Source organism: Amblyraja radiata, chromosome 19, assembly GCF_010909765.2.
Source record: "Amblyraja radiata isolate CabotCenter1 chromosome 19, sAmbRad1.1.pri, whole genome shotgun sequence".
NCBI lineage: Eukaryota > Metazoa > Chordata > Chondrichthyes > Rajiformes > Rajidae > Amblyraja > Amblyraja radiata.
In genome coordinates, this window is record NC_045974.1 from 35,454,080 (window position 1) to 35,471,950 (window position 17,871).

A 17,871-nucleotide genomic window follows, 5' to 3' on the forward strand; every position below is an offset into this window, starting at 1 on the left:
TTGAACCCACAGTGAACAGTGAAGCAATTGCAAAATGAGTTGTGCCACTTTGCAGCAGTGAATCATGGCATAACGATAGAGCAAGATGGATGTAATTTAGAATAAAAGCCAGTAACATTTTCACAGAATTTGACGGGAAGCAAGTATTTGTTGTCCCCAAAGTAACTGCCTAAAACAAAGACTAAGTGAAACTTCGATACAATGTGTAGGAAGGAACTGCAGATGCTGGTTTAAACTGAAGATAGACACAAAAAGCTGGTGCAACGCAGCGGGTCAGGCAGCTTTTCTGGAGAAAAGGAGTATGTGACGTTTCGGGTTGAGATCCTTCTTCAGACTGAGAGTCAGGGAAAAGGGAAACGAGAGATATAGACGATGATATAGAACAAATGAATGAAAGATACACAACAAGTATCAATGATCAAGGAAAGGTGGAGCGACAATGGTCCATTGTTGCTGTGGCCTAGGTGATAATGAGTTACACAGGCAGTGAAACTCAACAGGGCGACAGTGAAACTAGTATGACGACTCGGGTTGGGGAGGAACAGAAAGAGCGGGGGGGTGCAAGGGTTACTTGAAGTTAGAGAAATTAATATTCATAAGCTGTCCAAGCAAAATATGAGGTGCTGTTCCTCCAATTTGCATTTGACTTCACTTTGACAATGGAGTAGGCCCAGGCCAGAAAGGTCAGTATGGGAATGGGAGGAGGGGTTCAAGTGTATGGCAACTGTGAGACAATGTATGCAGCTTACACCTCTTTCTGATCATTATACGGTATGTAATATCTATGTAATTTTAAGACAAAACTTGTTTTAAAATATAGATTGGTACTCTAATCAATTATTGCAAAATGGTGTGAAAAATGCAAACTATATTTTAATAATCATTTTCGTGACAATGACATACATTCTTGAAATAAGTACATTACTATAAGAATATGAAATCATCTCTTCAGTCCCTTTTCACTTACCTCACATTGCAGTAATGTGCTTGGGAAAAGTGTTTCACCATTCACTGAAATATTTTTTGATATCTGTCCTGTTCTCACAGACTTTATAATTATGCTGAAATGTGTAATTCTTCCATTTGGCCGTTTAGGTAAAAACCACGTCACATTGGCAGCTGTGTGATTGACTGCTTTTGCAGTAAGAAATAAAACTTGTCCAGGAGCTAGGAAACATGAGTTAGAAAGTAAATAAACAAATGGCCTGCAAATAGTTTCCTCAAATCTGACTTTTTTATGGAAAACATTCTTCATCCATCCAGAATGAAACTAATATTTTATCAGACATCCATACATCATTGCCAAAACTCTACATTTTAAAATACATGCAAGGTGAAACGAAAATATAATTGTGCTCCTATTTTAAATATGACCTCCGCCCTACACATTCTTGGCAGATGAAGATCAAACTGCCTGCTCAACCTACCTGCCTTAAACCAGGCTGCTTGCTAACATCTTCTCCAAACCTACAATGACCTATTCTACATTTTCCTTGAACTCTATTCCCGTTGTCCTATTTTCACAACTTAGAAACCTTATCTATGTATCTCCCTCTCCCCTGAAGGGTCTTGACCCGAAATGTCACCCATTCCTTCTCTTCAAAGATGCTGCCTGTCCCGCAGAGTTGCTCAAGCATTTTGTGTCATTCTTGCTAAGATCGATGAGTGGATAGAAGCGGGAGCCACCAAATATTATCAGTAATGAGTGGGTAGGGAGGAACCGCAGGTGGTGGATAATACTGGGGTGGATAATACAGGAATAATACAATATGCCGGAATAACTCAGCAGATCAAGCTGCATCTCTGGAGAAAAAGAATGGATGATATTTCAGGTCGGATATTTCTTAATACTGAAAGATAATGGTGGATGGGGGGATACTGGAGACGAGAAAAGACCAGAATGAAACAAGGCTGGCAACTGATGACCACAGGAAGGGTGGAGTTCATAATGGTCCATTGTTGGCTGGGGAAGATGCGCTAACAACAGGATACAAGGATGCAAACAGTAGTACTAGAAGGACAACTGGGGTTGGAGAGGGTGGAGGAGGGAAAGGAATGCAGGAGTTACTTGAAATTAGAGAAATCAAAATTCATGACGCTGGGTTGTAAGCTGCCCAAGCAAAAATATGAGGTGCTGTTCCTGCAATTTGTTTGTGGCCTCACTCTGACAGTGGAGGAGGTCCAGGGCAGAGGTGTCAGTGTGGGAATGGGAAGGGGAGTTAAAATGTTTGGCAACCAGGAGATCGGGTAGGTGTTTCAGCAAATGAACTAAATCTACTTCACAAATATCCTTGTATGGTGCCAAAAGTTATTCGTCATTAAATATTTTCACTGCATCAAATCAATCATAGAATTAAATATGATCAAATATCTAGGGGTTCAAAAACAGAAATATTTGAAGGTAGATGTTTAAAAAAGTTGAAAAAATGTCGGAAAATCCATGGAATTAACACAAAAGTATACAACTCTCATCAAGGTTTGCGCCAGTGTCAAGGATAGAATGATGATGTTTTCAGATGATGTTTGCTAATTGCACATTCAGGCAGCCCAGCCATAATCGACTCATCCCCTTCCCCTTCCCCCCACAACACTTAAACCAACCCCCCTCTCAACAATCAGATCCAGAATAAGATCCTGGGAAATATGGATCACCTTCCATATCTTAGAAGCCATCTCTCAACCAAAGAAGAGGTCAATGACAAGACTCACCACCAATAGGACTGATAAAAGGAGTATTTAAAAATTAAGATCTCATAACTGGACAATGGTCATAAACATCTAGACAATAGTGATCCCCATCCTCCTGTACATCTGAGACATGGACTACCTACAGAAAGTATCTCAACCCATTGAAAAGCGTAGCATGAATGCAATCCCTTAAAAATCCTCCAAATCCATTGGCTGGAATTATGAAGCAATATCGGCATCCTCTCCCAGGCAATAAATATTCCCATCATCAAGCTTCTGATCATCCTCAACCAGTTCCAACATGCAGGACATACTATCTGCAAGTCTGGCCACAAACTCCTGGATCCAGAACTCCATTCTGAACTCCAATACAGCAAGATATTTCCAGGATGACACCTAGGTGCTTACTTACTGTATCACCTCCTTGTGAAAATGTAACACCCTCACCAAGCCATGGGAATTCCTGGCCCATAACTTTCAAAGGATGGATGAGCAATTGGGAAAACAATGAGCATCTTGGAAGCATGTGGAAGCCATTATCAAACAATGAAAGCAGCACATACCAGTCTCACCTGTGACATAATCTACACCCTGTGTGCTTCCGCAACCTTAGAACACACTAATCTTGGCAGCAAGTAAGTTATGCTGTAATTTGAGGAACCAAAGAAGAAGATGGAGAAGAGAAACATGGAGTGCAAGACTAAGAAAATTATGGTAAAGTTTTATGGATCATAGTTGGAGAATTTTGTCTTTTTTCTGGCCACCATTCTATAGAAGAATGCCATTGCCTTGCTGACAAGACAGAAAAGATTTACCAAAATTATGTCTGAGAAAAAAACCTTTGTTACTTGCAGAGATGAGAGAAGCTTCCTCTCAAAGAGAAAAAGTTGAAGAGAGGTGTCCAAAATATGCAAACGTTTTTGAGAGAATAAATAAGAAGAACCTGGTTCCATTGGAAGTAGGATCAGAGATCAAAGGACCTAAATCTAAGATAATTTGCAAAGTACGGGAGGTAATGTAAGATGTACACAAAAAGCTGGAGTAACTCAGCAGGTCAGACAGAATCTCTGGAGAAAAGGAATAGGTGATGTTTCAGGTTGAGACCCTTCTTCAGACAGAATATGTGCCTTTTAAGCAGTGGACAGATTTAAAAGTAACTCTCTAAAGGAAGTTGGACATTAATTTGACAAGGAACAATTTGCAAGGCCATGGTTAAAGAGTGAGAAGGGATTAACTTGCAGAGACACAAGAGTCTGCAGATGTTGGAATATGGTGCAAAACACAAACTGCTGGAAGAACTCAGCGGGTCAGGCAGCATCTGGGAGGGGGGGTAGAGGGTGGAAGCTCCACAATGGATGCTGCTCGACCCTGAGTTCATCCAGTAGTTTGTGTTTTGAACTAACTTGAGACCTGCCATGTGTCTGATGAAATTAATGGTCTACTCCACTGTACCATTCCATAAATTTGAAAGGCCTTTTAAATACGATGTTATGATGTTTTGTTTTACTTCTTCATTGTTCAATAATCAGTAGCATTTGATATCGATAATTTGAAACAGTGGTGAACTAAGGACAGTTACAATATTAAAATTATTGGAATGAACTCACTGGTTTCTGCAGTTACCACATGACGAAAGGTACTAAAAGCTCCAATGCCTGCACTGTTCTCAGCTGCAACCTAATAAATGGAAAGATGTACAATTATTATATTTAATTCAATTCAAAGTTATAAATTGGCAGCATTTATTGTGACAGAATAAACTTTGTGACAAATAAATACTTTAAGTGCCTCATAATCTGAATTTGGGTTTGAAGAAAATTAATAGTTCATTGCCATGACAGAAATCAGTTTAGTTTAGTTTAGTTTATAGTCACGTGTACCGAGGTACAGTGAAAAGCTTTTGTTGCATGCTAACCAGTCAGCAGAAAGACAATACATGATTACAATCGAGCCATTTTATACATGATAAAGGTAAAGCCGGTAAAGTCCGATCAAAAATAATCCGAGGGTCACCAATGAGGTAAATAGTAGTTCAGGGCTGCTCTCTAGTTGTGGTAGGATGATTCAGTTGCCTGATATCAGCTGGGAAGAAACTGTCAAAAATGTGACAAATCATTTTTAGATGTTTTACAGTACAGCAGGTTTGGCGGCAATAGTTGTTGCTATAAAGATGTGAGGAAATGTCAGGCTTATTAATGGACTCATTTTGTAAGTGAACATTGTTATATAATGAGCAAACAGTATTCAGAAGTAGATGATGTCTGTACAGATAATTACATTATTTTGACGGCATTTTTATTGAAGTGGACCATACAGCTCAGTGATGTAGGTCAGGAATAGTGGAGTGGTAGGCATTGTGCAAAATGAACACAGCCACTGCACAAATTGTACATATCCTACCTCACTGGGCTTCATTCAAAGAAATAGAACCCATGAATTATTTTAGTACAAAAGAATGCATAATTTTTTTTTCCAGACTTTTTTCAGATTATGACGCCTTCCAGAGAGCCGCTGAGAAGCCGAGGTCAGAGCCCCTCGGGTCGTAGCCCAGGCCTCACGGGCCGGAGGTGGAGCCTCGCGAGTCAATGAAGCCCGCAGCCAACAGCCCCTGGGTCTGCGGAGCCCGCGGCTGGGGCCTGAGTCGGCGCCATGGAGCCGTCTGGAGAAGACCTGGCTGCGATAGTGGACAGGTGGGTGCGGCAGCCGATGGTGGTGCCGACTGATGGATGAGGACGGACCACGTGGAAGTGAGGACGCCGCTGCTGGAGGAAGGAACAATGGATGACCCAGCGTGGGGGGAATGCTATGAGGGAGGGGGAGGGGGAGATAACAAAGAGGGACCTAGTGTGGCAGTACTTTGTAACTTTGTAAGCACCCATTATGGGCAACTATTTGCATACCTTATGTATGCAAGCAAAGAATTTCACAAAGACTTGTCACATGTGACAATAAAGTATTCAATTCAATTCAATTCAATAAAATAGACCATTTCCCTGAGGCAAGATGAGTAGACCCAACGATGCAGAAACAGATAACACCAGAAACCAAAAATATTTCAATACATATTCTTTCAAAAAGAACATTTTTTCAAAGGTCAAAGCTTTTATGATTCTTTACATTCATTATGAATGGAAAGACATACTGGATTGTTGATTTCAGATTATATTATGTTTTATTGGAAAAAAACTATTAAAACTGCTCTTACACTGCACTAATCAAAGGTTAGCTCTCAGTTCATTCAATGGAAAATTGAGCCGTAGGATTTGACCAATTGTAGAATTCCCAATTTTATTTTTATTTGGTATGTTTTGACCAGTTTATTGTTCTAAATAGACAATAGACAATAGGTGCAGGAGTAGGCCATTCAGCCCTTCGAGCCAGCACCGCCATTCCATGTGATCAAGGCTGATCATCCCCAATCAGTACCCCGTTCCTTTTCCCCATATCCCCTGACTTTGCTATCTTTAAGAGCCCTATCCAGCTCTCTCTTGAAAGCATCCAGAGAACCTGAGGCAGAGAATTTCACAGACTCACAACTCTGTGAGAAAAAGTGTTTCCTCGTCTCCGTTCTAAATGGCTTACCCCTTATTCTTAAACTGTGGCCCCTGGTTCTGGACTCCACCAAATTGTTCCAAATATTGATGAAAATCTGGGGATGTGTACTAATGTTCTGACTACATGTAGTCTGTGTGAGACTCTATTTTCCTGCTTCGAAATATATAAGACATGAAGAAGCACAATTGAATTGAGCAAACAAAAATTGTTTAAAAACCGTGACACGACTGCTATTCTTTGCAACACTCAGGACACTACAAGGAAAGGAAAAGACTGGGAAATGCTGGGAGTGTACGGAGAACAATGGGCAGAACATTAAGGAAAAACTGCTCTGCTGACCATCAATAAGGTTACCTCATTATTTAAAAGTAGAATAGCCACAAGGTGAAAGGACATATCTGTTTTTAGATTCTACAATCTAGTGAAATATCAGTGCAGAGGAAGACACCATAAACGTTTAAATAGCTGCCATTCAAAGCGATACCATGATCCATTAGTCCCTGCATGTCCATGAGTTGGCGCTAGGTCGGTCCAAATCGTACAGTTTTGATGAAAGATCATTGTCTAGTAATCTTGGTATTATTTGCAAACTTACTAATCAACCCGTCTGCGTTTATGTCCAAGTCATTTATATATATCACAGACTGCAGAAGTCCCAGCCTTGATACCTGTGGACTTTCACTGGTCACAGACCTCCAGCATGAATATTCCACCATAACCTTTTGTCTTCTATCAGTAAGTCAGTTCTGCTTCCATATGTCGAAATCACTGCTAATCCTGAGCATTTTAATTTCCAGGATCAGTCTACCACGGGGAACGTTATCAAATGCTTTAATAAAATCCATGTAGACATCATCCACCACTCTATCCTTATCGATCACCTATGTCACCTCCTCAAAAATCTCAGCCAACTCATTGTCTCTGTCAATGCAGTCTTTGTGATAAAGGAAGATTGCGAGTAAAATTAGCAGTGACTTGCTGGCAACTCGCTTTACAAAATACGGCAAAAGAAACAGTCTTACCCGAATTTTATAAGTTGTGCCCGGTTTTAGATTGTTGAGAAGAAACTCTCTAGTGTCTGCATTTGTTGAAACTTGGATGAAGTCGGCTTGCCGTATAGGACAAACCTCTTTGTACTCCACCATATAGGATAAAATTATTCCATTTGTCTGAGAAGGGATATTCCATGTCAGCATTATAGCAGTTGCACCAATGAGGCCCACTGCCAGAGCATCAGGAGAGACTGCATCTGTTAAACAGAACATATTTCTCACCAAATAAAGAGCTTGCAGTGTTGCATATTCCTGAATTATAGACCATTGTCTCAACAACTTTACAACATACATTATGAAGAAGAACAGAATAACATTAAGGTTTAATATTGCATTATATATGTTTCCACATTATCGGAGTATTCTGTCTACCACAAAATAAAACAAAAATAGTAGTCAGATTTTTTTGTGCAATGATATACTAATAGTTCCACATAGCTAAAAATGGTTTACAAGATAGTAACAAATCATCACGCAAGGAGAACTTTAATAAAGCTTTGATCTGGCAGTTCATGACACTTTTATGTTGCCTCAGATTTTTACTGCTGTAAGACAAACCAAAACAGCACTGCTCTATATTACTCAAAGTGTCCCCTGTGATGTCAATGAACTAAATGCTTTCCTCCTTGTCCTTCCCAAACTGACTGCAGCCTTGGACACAACTGACCACACCATTTTCAGCAATGCTTCTCCACTGTCAGCAGCTGCTTCTATTCAGATTTATCCATCCTCAGAGAATTATTGACAGTGATTCCTCTTCATGCATTTGCACTCTTTCTTGCTTCCTCAGAAGGTCATACTTGACCTCTTTCAATAGCGTATCTGTGTACTGCCCATTTGGAAAATCAGTCAAGACCTTGACATTGGCTTCTCCATGCAAAGACATAAGGTTTGTAGGTTAATTGGCTTGGGTTTGTATACTTGGTATAAGTGTAAACTGTCCCTAGTGTGTGTAGTATAGTGTTAATGTTCAGGGATCGCTGGTTGGCGCGGACGCAGTAGGCCGAAGGGCCTGTTTCTGCACTGTATCAGTAAAAAACTAAAATTAAAACTAAATTCAAGACTCACGACCTTTGTTGTCAAGTCTCAACAAGATAGTGTGCCATGTATGATCTAAAGTATCCTTGCTGGGATATCATTTTCATATTTTATATATCTCATGGCTCACATCCCCAGTAAAGTCATTTAAAAATCTTTATAAGTTAATACCTAAGCCCTGGGGACAAATTAAAGCATCTGAACATTTAAGGGCCTGTCCCACTTTCCCGGGCTGCTCACGAATTCTCCTGAGTTTTCCCCTTGATTCAAACTCAGAGAATGTTCGTAACGGGTCCGTAGATGTATCGTAGCGGCTCGTTATGCCAGCCGTAGGTACTCAGGGCATTAAATGTTGCAATTTTTCTCCTCCCGACTATCTTTTTACTCGTGGACATTTTTTATCATGCTGGAAAAAACGTCCCGACTTACATGATGCCCCGAGTACCTACGGCTGACATAACGAGGCTCTATGATACATCCACGGACTCCTACGGCCTCCTACAGACCCGTTACGAGCATTCTCTGGAGAAAAGGAATAGGTGATGTTTTGAGTCGAGACCCTTCTTCAGACTGGGCATCAGCCCCTGATCGGTCTCGACTGGAAACTTCACCTACTCCTCTTCTGCAGATATGCTGACTGACCCGCTGAGTTACTCCAGCTTTTTGTGTCTATCTTCGATGTAAAGCAGCATCTGTAGTTACGTCCTACATAATTAATCATGTAAGTCTGGTTTAAACTCTTCATAAAGAGACAGAACGGCATGGTGACCACAAATTTATGAAGGAGCTGTTTTGGCATTAATATCATCTTCCCGCGTTACTACGGACCTCTTTATAATGGATGTTGGTTCTAGTCGATGGATCGTTCCCACAGTAATCAGACACCACTGTCTCTTTAAGAATACAGGCTGCTAGTTACACTGCAGAGGTCATTGAAATTGACAGGCAATTGTTTTGATCGACACTTGTGCAGTGATATTTTATTAAATTATGTATCAAACTGCTAATGTAGTTTTAACTTGCAGCAACAAAAATAATTTTTTAGCTTCACAAAGAACTTTGTATTTGAAAACAACTCGCTATTCCACAAAGTGACCGCTAGGTGATTGGACCAAATCCCTTACGCGTTTAATACAGACAGTAGGCAATAATGGACACCATTCTCCCCTATGATCTATTAAATGAGGGTTGTCTGTACAAATATCTAAGTAAAATCCAATTGATAGACATGCCCATCGCATAATGCATTGTACAATCCAGGGTTACATCAAGTGCATAGACAACCACATTAATGTTTAAAAGCAATATACAATAATGTCCAGAAGAATTAAAACATAACTGCCTCAGTTAACAAAAGAATATAATCTTTTTCTAGTTTTTTTAGGAAACTAAATTTAAATTATAAATAACTCAAGTTTCATAAACAACTTGCATATCTAATTGTACAATGATCAATAAAAATGAACACAAAGATTCACTTAGCAGAAATCCACACTTTTCGCATGTAATGGTAGAGAAGCTATTGTCATTGTATCAATGCGCTGTGAAGGTGACACCGGAATTTCTACACATGTGTAATTTATATGGAAATCTTGGAGCCACTGTCTGTAATTCATCCCTGTTTTACAGGCTGTGCAGTTTTGAAGACATCAGTCAGCCCATCTGATGAGAACTTGAACTTGAACAGCCCTTGTGTTCCCTAATCACTGCAAAATAATCAGGTAATATTGCACAGACTTGTATGAGGTCTGAATAAATGTTCAATGGTTCACTTAATCTTATTGGTAGATTGCAATTCCCAGACATGTACCACGTATATTTTGAAACAATAAAAATTATACCTTGCTTTAAAAATTATGCAAGAAATTTCAATTTCTATCCTAAACTGTTTCTACCATCCAACATTTAATTATTCTGAAGATTGACACCAAAAGCTGGAGTAACTCAGTAAGTCAGACAGCATCTCTGGGGAACAGGAATAGGTGACAAATAGGTTCGAGACCCTTCTTCGGACTGAGAGTCAGGGGAAAGGGAAACAATAGATATAGAAGGTGATATAGACACATATAGAACAAGTAAATGAAAGATATGCAAAAAATAATGATGTTAAAGGAAACAGGCCATTGTTAGCTATATGCTAGGTGAAAACAAGTTACAGACAATGGGACTCAACAAGACGACTTTGAAGCTAGTTCAACAACTTGGGTGGGGGAGGGACGGAGAGAGAGAGAGGGAATGCAAGGGTGACTTGAAGTTAGGGAAATCAAAATTAATACCGCTGGGTTGTAAGCTGCCCATGTAAATATGAGGTGCTGTTCCTCCAAATTGCATTGGGCCTCACTCTGACAATGGAGGAGGCCCAGGATTGAAAGGTCAGTGTTGGAATGGGAAGGGGAATTAAAATGTTTGGCAACCGCAAGATCAGGTAGGCCCAGGCAGACTGAGTGAAGGTGATCAGCGAAACGATCGTCCAGTCGCCGTTTGTATAAGAGTCCATACCTTGAACAACGGATACAGTAGATGAGACTGGAGGAGGTGCAAGTGAACCTCTGCCTAACCTAAAAGGACTGTCGGAGTCCCTGGACAGAGTCGAGGGAGGAGGTATAGAGACAGGTGTTGCATCTCCTGCAGTTGCAGGGGAAGGTACCTGGGGAGGGGGTGGTTTGGGTGGGAAGGAATAAGTTAACATGAGCATATCAAAGTTAGCCAAATATATGGATCTTGATGCAGGGGCTGTGACTTGGGAGAGGACACAGTCATTGGTTTGCTTAACTTGTAAGTGAATTGAGAGGATTTTGAAGATACGGCATTGATTATGTCTCTCCATTGTTTTGGGGTGTGCGCTGAGATATAGGCAGCCCATATCGCAGAAAAGCAAAGGGAGGCAGGATCATTGTTGCCAAGTACACTGTGAGCTTCGTGCTGGGTTTGGGATCTTGATCTTCAAACACTCTTTCCATCAGATGATAATAGACTGCACCAACAATAACAAGGGAACGATTAATTTTGTCACCGATGTTTTCCTTTGTTGAGCGTTTACTTCTCCAAATGGTTAGTGATCCATGTTTCCTGGGTCTCACCATGGACCTTTATTGTGAGGGGTATATTGCAGAGGGGAGACACGTTGGTTTTGACTTTTGATTTGTGTCTGCTCAGTGGCCCTCAAATGGTTGCATACCTAAGCAGACCCTTACCCTCCAGCGGTGCTCATGCCCTTCTCATACATCATTTGGAAAATAACTTTGCATAAGTGATAGTAAAACAAATTCTCCAGGTTTTTACATCTGTAAGCATGCTTAGTAGCCTCCCATGCATGTTCATAAGTTCACAAGTTATAGGAGTAAAATTAGGCCAATGGCCCATCGAGTCCATTCCGCCATTCAATCATGGCTGATCTCTGCCTCCTAATCCCATTTTCCTGCCTTCTCCCCATAACCCTTGACACCCATTCTAATCATGAATTTGTCTATCTCTGCCTTAAAAATATCCACTGACGCCCTCCACAGCCCTCTGTGGCAATGAGTTCCACAGATCAACTTCCCTCTGACTAAAGAAGTTCCTCCTCACCTCCTTTCTAAAAGAGTGCCCTTTAATTCTGAGGCTATGGCCTCTGGTCCTAGACTCTCCCACCAGTGGAAACATCCTTTCCACATCCACTCTATCTAAGCCTTTCATTATTTTGTAAGTTTCAATGAGGTCCTCCCTCAACCTTCTAAACTCCAGCGAGTAATAATAATAATAATAATACATTTTATTTTCGGGCACCTTTCAAAGTCTCAAGGACACCTTACAGAAATTAACTATGGACCCTCTCCAGAGCCAGCACATCCTTCCTCAGGATTTGGGACCCAAATTTGCTCACAGTACTCCAAATGCGGCCTGACCAACACCTTATAGAGCCTCATCATTACATCCCTGTTTTTGTATTCCTGTCCTCTTGATCTAAATGCTAGCATTGAATTTACCTTCCTTATGTGTTCCTTATCTGTATTCATCAAAGATGGGAGGAGCAGAGTTTGAGGAAATAAGCTCCTGGCAACCAGGTAAATGACTGTCGTTTGCAATTAAGTTTTGTAGTAAATTTTTAACAAACACGTTGTGTGCTTCGTAAGAGAATGTCTGGCTCACTAACTTTCACAAGCAGAATAAACTATAAAACCATTTTTTCCTGCAGATTTTATGACCATTTCTATATGCTACATTCAATAAAATTCTTAAAATCTTTACACAGCTGTTGTATCTTAAATCTTTGCAAAAAAAGCACCTATAGTTTCATTTAAAGTCAGTTGGAGCTAGTAGAAGTTGGCCGGACTTATTGATCATCACAAGTCCACTTACAAGTTTCATTCGTTGTAAATGATCTGCTGACAGACTTGCTAAACGATGACGAGACTGAGGAGACGGTGGCAGTGTACTTTATACCTGGGGTAACATCGAAAAGGTCAGCCTGGAATAACACAAACACAAAATAAGCAATTCAATTGATATGAAATTAAAATAAAAAAATATCTTATTAAGCTTACATTCTTCATCTTTTCCCATCCAATTTCATAAGAATAATTTTCATTCTCTCAGTTGCAACTGCTTTCTGCTTACGGGAGCTCTCAGTTTCAATAGACATTTAACCAACTATGTAAAGTACAAATGAATTACAGAACATGAAACAGATTGTTTAATTAAAAAAAGTACCTTTGTCCTTGCGGTTCCAAATATGAATGCAGTGAAAGATAAAATGAAGAGAAGCTTCATTATTGCATCTTACTTATCACCTCTGTTGGACAAATTCAGCCGTGCACTGCCGACCGGATTGAGATAGGAGTCATGTCATTAAACATTTAAAGTACTTACTGGCTAGGTACGTAATTAATATCATTGGCTGAATATTAGCACTCTGCTCTGTTACACTATACATGAATGGCTAGGAGATGTTTAGAACAAAGTAAATCTTAGGCCATACTCTGCTCATTTTGACAAAATCAATAAAACTCAGTGAGGCAAACAAATGTATGTTTAGTAGAGCAGGTGCAATTTTACCGCTGAACATAGATATACATAAAACTCTCTACTGTAGAAATTTATCACGCTCCACTAGTGAACGGCATTGTGAAAGTCACACCTTGAAACTACCATCCCCCATGTTTGTGATATTAACAGAGCCTTGGTCAGGAATGAGATCCACTTTGTAATGAACATCATTTCCAGCGGGTCCTCTCCAATGTAAAGTAAATCCTCTGGCTGAAATATTTGAAACTTCCAACATTTGAGGGTTTTCATGATCTTGAAAAAAAAAGGAATATTTTATTATAAGATTTCATCAATATGAAACAATTATTTTGCAATGGAAAAAATATTAGTTAATTTCTTGCGCTGTTACCCAGAGAGAGTCAAGTTTAAGTGGACTCATCAGGTGTAGTTGGACGACAGATGAAAATCCGACCATGGTATGGAAACGTAGGGACCTTCTGAAGCGGCTCTGAATTTTACTGATCTGTGCCAGAATTACAAGTTCACCTGGATAAATTTCAGATCACACCATGCCCCAGAGTCTCATTGCACAACTTTAAGGCTCAAGGATCCTGTTGACTCAACCCAGAAAAGAGATGAAATGATCCTAACAACCCCTTTAATAAAGAGGCCACGTGGATATGAAAGGTTTGGAGGAATATGGGCTAAACACAGGCAAGTGGGACTAGTTGTTTGTGTGCGATTACAAAGTCAAGTGAACCATTAGTCTTTTATTAAGATATAAAGGAGAGAGAAAATCATAAACAATCGTGCATTTCAAAATCATCCAAGTTCTGCTTGCAGTAACAAAACCGACCGGCTGCCAAGGGCAGCCCAAAACCCGGACTGGATTACTAGTGGAATGTGTGGCATGCATAATATGTGTAGTGGAGATTACATAAGCATGGATTAATATAGTTAATCTACACTAGTGTAGATGGATTACAGGATTGAAAAAATAATTTTGAATCAAATGGAAAATTGTCAACCAGAAACTACGATGACTTAGTTTCCCTGATCTTTGATCATCGTGAAACCTTTGGAACTCCATCAGCCACTTATTGACTATTTAAAATCCCTCTGAAAGTCATTCCATTCCTATGATTCTACAAAATACTTGCTGTTTTCATTAGTTATCTCCAATTGAAAATCTCTACAGAGAATGTAGTGGCGACTCTCAGGACTCTCATGCCCAGGACCTTTGCACAAACCAAGCACATGCCGTCAGGGTGGGCAAGGTAGGCACTGCCTACCCTAACTAAAATTATAACATAGTAATTACTAAATATAAATAGTAAAGACATGGGAGAATTATGCCTATCTAAGAGATCGATCTCTTAGGTAGGCATAATTCTCCGTGCCTTTCATCCCCAGCGCTTGCAACACTTGAAGACCTGTGCAGCCCACGTGCCGTCGACGCTGCTTGAAGCCATCAATGACAAGCGGGGCTGAAGGCAGCTGAAATTCTGCCTTTGCAGTACTGCGCATGTGCAGCAGTCTACTGCGCATGCGCAGCGCCAGTTTCTTGGCGGGTTTATCAAATATGGATTGCCATTATCTTAAGCGTATTTTAAGAATCAAAGAGAGAAGAATGGAGTTCGTGTAATGTGGTAAGTACATTTCTTGGTGCTATATGTTTTTAAAAACCGTATTTCCCGGGGTGGGGTCCGGAAAGGGAGAGTTCCTTTCACAGCATTTGGGGAGTCTAGCCCGGGGTAAAGTTGCGGGGAGGGCAGGAGCGTTGTGAAGGAGGGGGTCGGGATCATGCCAGTAACCCAATCGCGATGCTCCTTACACGGAGCCACCGGATTGAGGCCGGACAGCGGAACCGGCCGCCACCTCAGCTCCTTCTGCCGGCCCCCGCTCACCTCTGGCAGCTCTCCGTCTGAAAACCTCTCTCCTGCCGCTCGCTGGCCTCACTCATGTCAGCCGCTTCCCGCAAATCCTTAAATCCCGACGGCCCGATCAAGGGACCAATTGAGGTTACTTGGCTGTCGGAATTTAAGGATTGTTTCGGGAAGCGGCTGACATGAGTGAAGTCGGCGAGCGGCAGGTGAGAGATGTTCATACGGAGAGCACTGCCAAAGGTGAGCGGGCCGGCAGAAGGTGCTGAAGTGGTGGCCAGTTCTGCTGTCGGGTCCCGGCGGCCGCTCGCAGCCACCCGAGCTGCTTCTATCCCCGGCTACAATGCGGTGGCTCAGCGTCCGGAGCGCTGCGGCAGCGGTGAGTGAGTGAGTTATTGGCACTATCACGACCCCCTCCTTCTCAACGCTCCTGCCCTCCCCGCAACTTTAACCCCTGGCCAGACATTCCACATGCTGTGAAAGGAACTCTCCCCCCAACTGGTCACTTGAACTAGTATTGTCATTCAATAAGATGACAACTGATCCAGGACAACTGAGCTGCTCCACCTATATGCTCCTGCCCCGTGCCTCAGGTCAGCTGATCAGCTGCTCCTTGAGGTACCAAGGTCTAGGCGGAAGCTCAGAGGGGATAGAGCCTTTTCTGTTGCTGCTCCGGCACTCTGGAACACCTTGCCGCTGCACATCAGACAGGCCCCCTCACTGTCCATCTTCAAATCCTCCCTAAAAACACATTTTTATTCTTTGGCTTTCGACACTGGCTGAGGCATTGCTCCTGTTTTTAGTGCTTTTAATGTCTTTTAATTTTTAGTGTGTTTTTTATAGTCCTTCGTTTTACGGTTTTTAATGGTTTTTAATTGTTTGTAATAGCTTTTTGTTCATGAGTTCTCATGTACAGCACTTTGTGGCAACTGCAGTTGTTTAAAGTGCTTTATAAATAAAGTTATTATTAAATAAAGTTATTATTATTAATTGATGGGTGTGCTCCCATTTTTCCCACCATCTCTCCACCTGCCATCACCCTTTACCCCCACCCATTCAGTAATTCAGAATGAAGGAGACTTGGAAGCTTTGGGCAAATTGAATTGTTACTGTCATAATTTTTATTTTTTATTTTTAATGAGAGAACAATCTGCGCATGCGCGGTTTAAGTTATTTTTTAAAAAGCCGACTGACTGCCTACCCTGAGTAATTACTCACGGCACGTGCCTGGCACAAACCATTTGTTCGCTGACCTCCCTTTGTCTGGTACGTCAGTGAACATGTAAACCACAGCAAGGTGCTGAAACAGGAGGAGGGGGAGAGAGAAGAGATGTCTCCATGGGAAATAATATCCACCCGGCTCATTCTGACATGAAGTCCCTGACCTAAACCAGGAATAGCGTGTGGTTTGATTTTGTTTTGATAAGTAGATCCTCACAAAAAAACTACCAGCGTGTTAGAAAAATCATAATTCTCAGAACAGGGTAAGGATTGAATTGTCAACAGCTTTCAGGATGCCAATGGCAATAAACCACGAGTTCCTTCCTTCACAGAGAAGAGGACTCATGCACCAATTTTCATTTTCAAGCTATAGGTGTATCTCATGCCATATTGGCTGCAAAAATCAACTGATCAACTTTGTTGAATTCTTTGCCTTCCATGTCTTTGCCTATCTGGGCGCTCTGATGCAGCTTCGCTCTGTGGCTGTGCCCAGCCCTTCAAACCTACAAAAATAAACTAATTGATTGTAAATTGATTCAGGACATTTGGTATGAAAGATTTGCTTTTTGCACAATGGACCTCTCTTGACAACGTGATTTCAGTAGCAGCACCTCAGAAATTCTTGACAACTTTTCTGAAGTTATGAGAGAGGGTCATGAAAAATCTGAGAAAATACAGCATATCATTGGGTGGTTTAAACGGGCATCTGCAGTTCCTTCCTACACCATGTCTTTGGTCATTGCTTGGAGGATATAGCAGAATAAGAATAATATTCAAAACTCTTACTTGTTTTTAATCTCTTTTGAATTCCTTCACTCGCATCCATGCCTTTAACTGTTTTTATTTGGAAAACGTACTCTATTCCTGGAATTAGATCTTTGATTTTGATATTATTGCCTCGTAAAGTTGTTCTGTCTGTTGTTTCATTGATTCCTGGTGAGTAATAACTTAACTGTGTATAAAATAAAAAGTACAATTTGGGTCAATAACACTTTATTTTACCTGATGTAATGTAATTATAACAATATGATAAATGTTCCTCATTTCTGAAAATGCTTGAAATAAGTTCATTTGCTAAGTATGTAAAAGAAGGTGGTACTTCCAAAATAACTTATAATAATTTTCTACATGGTGACTTGAGAAACTACCATGTAAGATATTTAGCACAAAGTCCGAAAACAAGTCTACAAATAATGTTTATATTATAGTACAGTATTTTCAGAAATGTTTATCACATAAACAGTAGGTTAAAATTAGAGATATTAACTATATGAACAATTGGATATATATTAACAATATTAACTATTAGAGATATATATCTTTAGATTATGTTTCTTCTTACTGTGAAGTCATCTAAAATACCCTTCAGCTAATGGTACATAAATATGCTACTCACTTCAAGTGATCAACTGTTATCATGATAGGTAATAAGAGATTCAGTCATGAAATAAAACAAACACATTAAGATT

At 40.6% G+C, this 17,871-nt stretch overlaps 1 protein-coding gene across 1 annotated transcript in view; it reads right to left on the reverse strand.

The window, feature by feature from the left end:
* ptprq (protein tyrosine phosphatase receptor type Q) overlaps positions 1 to 17,871 on the reverse strand; it is a 167,269-nt gene that overhangs the window by 117,215 nt on the left and 32,183 nt on the right. The window contains exons 16-21 of the mRNA XM_033038385.1: positions 17,189 to 17,354; positions 13,450 to 13,610; positions 12,672 to 12,780; positions 7,266 to 7,492; positions 4,296 to 4,365; positions 968 to 1,167 (exon numbers count right to left, since the gene is read on the reverse strand). Of these exons, the coding sequence (XP_032894276.1) occupies positions 968 to 1,167; positions 4,296 to 4,365; positions 7,266 to 7,492; positions 12,672 to 12,780; positions 13,450 to 13,610; positions 17,189 to 17,354 (933 nt within the window). The remainder of the gene's footprint in view (positions 1 to 967; positions 1,168 to 4,295; positions 4,366 to 7,265; positions 7,493 to 12,671; positions 12,781 to 13,449; positions 13,611 to 17,188; positions 17,355 to 17,871) is intronic.